General features: G+C 41.0%; 1 protein-coding gene across 2 annotated transcripts in view; it reads right to left on the bottom strand.

The window, feature by feature from the left end:
• The window catches only part of rhbdf2 (rhomboid 5 homolog 2 (Drosophila)), a 59,950-nt gene that overhangs the window by 21,990 nt on the left and 35,466 nt on the right, over positions 1-2,494 (bottom strand). For both annotated transcript variants that reach the window (XM_015399114.1, XM_015399115.1), the window contains exon 2: positions 375-526. In XM_015399114.1, coding sequence (XP_015254600.1) covers positions 375-463 — 89 coding nt within the window. In that variant the 5' untranslated portion in view covers positions 464-526. The remainder of the gene's footprint in view (positions 1-374; positions 527-2,494) is intronic.

Here is a 2,494-nt window from a genome sequence, read left to right as displayed (position 1 = left end):
GAGTACCTGGAGAGAACCCTCACATGCACAGGGAGAACATGCAAACCCCATGCAGAAAGACCCTGGGCCGGGAATCGAACCCAGAACCTTCTTGCTGCAAGGCACGTCCCATTAAATGGGACAAAATAAATCAATTGAGCAATTTATCTCAAATCAGTCTAATTAATCTTTAGATGAATTACCTGTTATAGAAAAATAAGGAAAAGTCATAATGTCCAGTTTTTAGGTGGTGTATAAATACCAGCTACAAAACCAACGGATTTAATAACAATTCAGCTCTATGGGCTACATTTTTTTTTTATTTTTGGAAAGATTTCTCTGAATGCTGAGCGTTAATTTTAATGCTTTACGGCCCCCAGCAGCGGCTTACTTACTTTCGGATGCTTTGGGATAAAGACGTTTGTCTTCCAAACTTCGGCCTTCTCTCTCTGGCTGAAAAGTTTCCGTCTTCGCCTCCAGCCATGCTGTCGGATGTTGAACCAGGACCCCGGGCGCTCGCGCTCTTCTTCAGCGACGGCCGAAGAGGCTGACAGACAGAAAGGATGCAATAAGGGGTCAACACAGGTTGGAGGTTTCTGAAGGAAAATATCTAACCATGTCACAATTATAAACATAACGATAAAATAAAAATCTTAACATTTACTAAATCAAATCAGAGATTTCACCACATAATTAGAAAACTAAAATCTGCGCAATAAAAAAATCTAAGGGATAAAAAATGGTTTGATTCTTCATGAACTGGCATTTTCAATCAACCTATGATTGGTAATCATGAGTACGGAGTGTTTCAAGGTCATGAAAATAAACCCTATGCTGTGACGAGCAATGCAGCAAATCAACAATACGAGTTTAAAGCACATGCATGACTTCACATTACATTTGCGTTTTAACTGCACTACTTTAGGAAGTCGTTCAAGTACAGCTTGCTCGATTGAACCCTGATCCACCCACTGCTTTGTGTAGCTGAAAGCTGTTGCTTGTGTTCTGTTCGTGGCGCCCAGAGGGATAAAATTAGCCCTCCTCTGCTCATTAACTGCCAGAGAGCTTTAAAATGTGCCGTTCTGAACGAGCACAACACAAGTTAAGGTTAAAGAAGCATAAAATGTGGAGTTTTAAACAGCCCATAGTTGGTGTCGTTTCTGGTCTGCTGACCCTGCATATTGAGAAGCAGCATCAAAGCTCATGGAGGGAAGTAATGTTTAAAAAGAAGCAGTTATTTGGGAAGACAAATGTCACCTACAGAGAAACGGGTTTGTTTCTGCCTTCATTCTGAAATGTTTTCCTTTGTTTAGCTGCTGTGTGTGTGTTTGTGCATGTGTGCTTGTTCTTGCTGGACAGTGAGGATGTTTTTACCACATTTTACTAATAAAGTGAGGACCTTTTACTTTGTGGATTGTCTTGAAGTTTTTGTAAAGTTTGGTGTCCTCCACCTGGAGCCACATACAGATAAATCCAGCAGCATCCTCCTATTTATATGAACTTAGTTAATGAATAAAGGATTTTTTTTCATCTTTTTTTTGTTTGCATTTCCACCACAATGATTTTAAGTTGGACGGATATTTCACCACTTTGCCATTTCTCAACATTAGCAGTTTTGGTCTCTTGCAGTTTCCATCTTAGTCAAGCTCCTGTCACACCTTAACTATTTCGACCAGCGTGTGCCTGATGTACGAAAAATCTGGCAAAAACACTGGAATAGGTTGGATAAGTTATGGACACGTTTAGTGTAAGTTATGAGCACGCAGAAAAACGCTGGCACACGTTGACATACGGCAAGTAGGTTGAGAAACTTTGAACATGCTAAAAATTTCCCGAAGTGTGCCATCGTATGCCATACATGGGCCATAAGTAACAGGTCAGTTATCCGATCGATGACACAGTGTCAGTTCCTCATAAGTTGTGGCGTCTAGCTTATCCAAAACCTCTGAGTAACTTGTTCATAACCAGGGCTCGATGTTAACCATCGCCCGGGGCAAGTAGTTTTTATTGTTGGGAGGGTACAAATTTCACTGCATTTGCCCGCCGGGCAAGTGCAATGATCACAAAAAAAAAATTATCACCCAAAATTACTAAAAATCACAGACATTCAATGAAAACGACCCAGAAGCGTTGCTGGCTCCATTTTTGTTGTTTTGTACACATTCTCGCGTGATTTGGAAAAGCCTATATTAGGAACTATATTTATCAAACATTATACTGGGCAAGTAAAAATTGTTTCTGGGCAAATTAAATGTGAAAGTCACTGGCCCTTTTTGCAAGTGGTAAAAATCCTTGACGTCAATCCCTGATAACTGATGCCTAACTTATCCAGAACTTTTCTCCAACGCTTATCAACGTATCTGACGTGTTCCAGACGAGCGCTGAACGTGTTTCTAGGTTCCAGCTACTGTATAATGGCGTATTGGCAGCGTTTTGGTATAAAGGGGGTTCACAGGAGGAAACCGTCAGTTCTCCTCCAGACTTCATCCCCATCATAGGGTCAGCCAGAAGGTGA

The sequence above is a fragment of the Cyprinodon variegatus genome, unplaced genomic scaffold (assembly GCF_000732505.1).
Source record: "Cyprinodon variegatus isolate N-32 unplaced genomic scaffold, C_variegatus-1.0 Scaffold989, whole genome shotgun sequence".
Classification (NCBI taxonomy): Eukaryota; Metazoa; Chordata; class Actinopteri; order Cyprinodontiformes; family Cyprinodontidae; genus Cyprinodon; species Cyprinodon variegatus.
The sequence above is the reverse complement of the archived record's forward strand: the minus strand, read 5'-3'. Positions and strand labels throughout refer to the sequence as shown.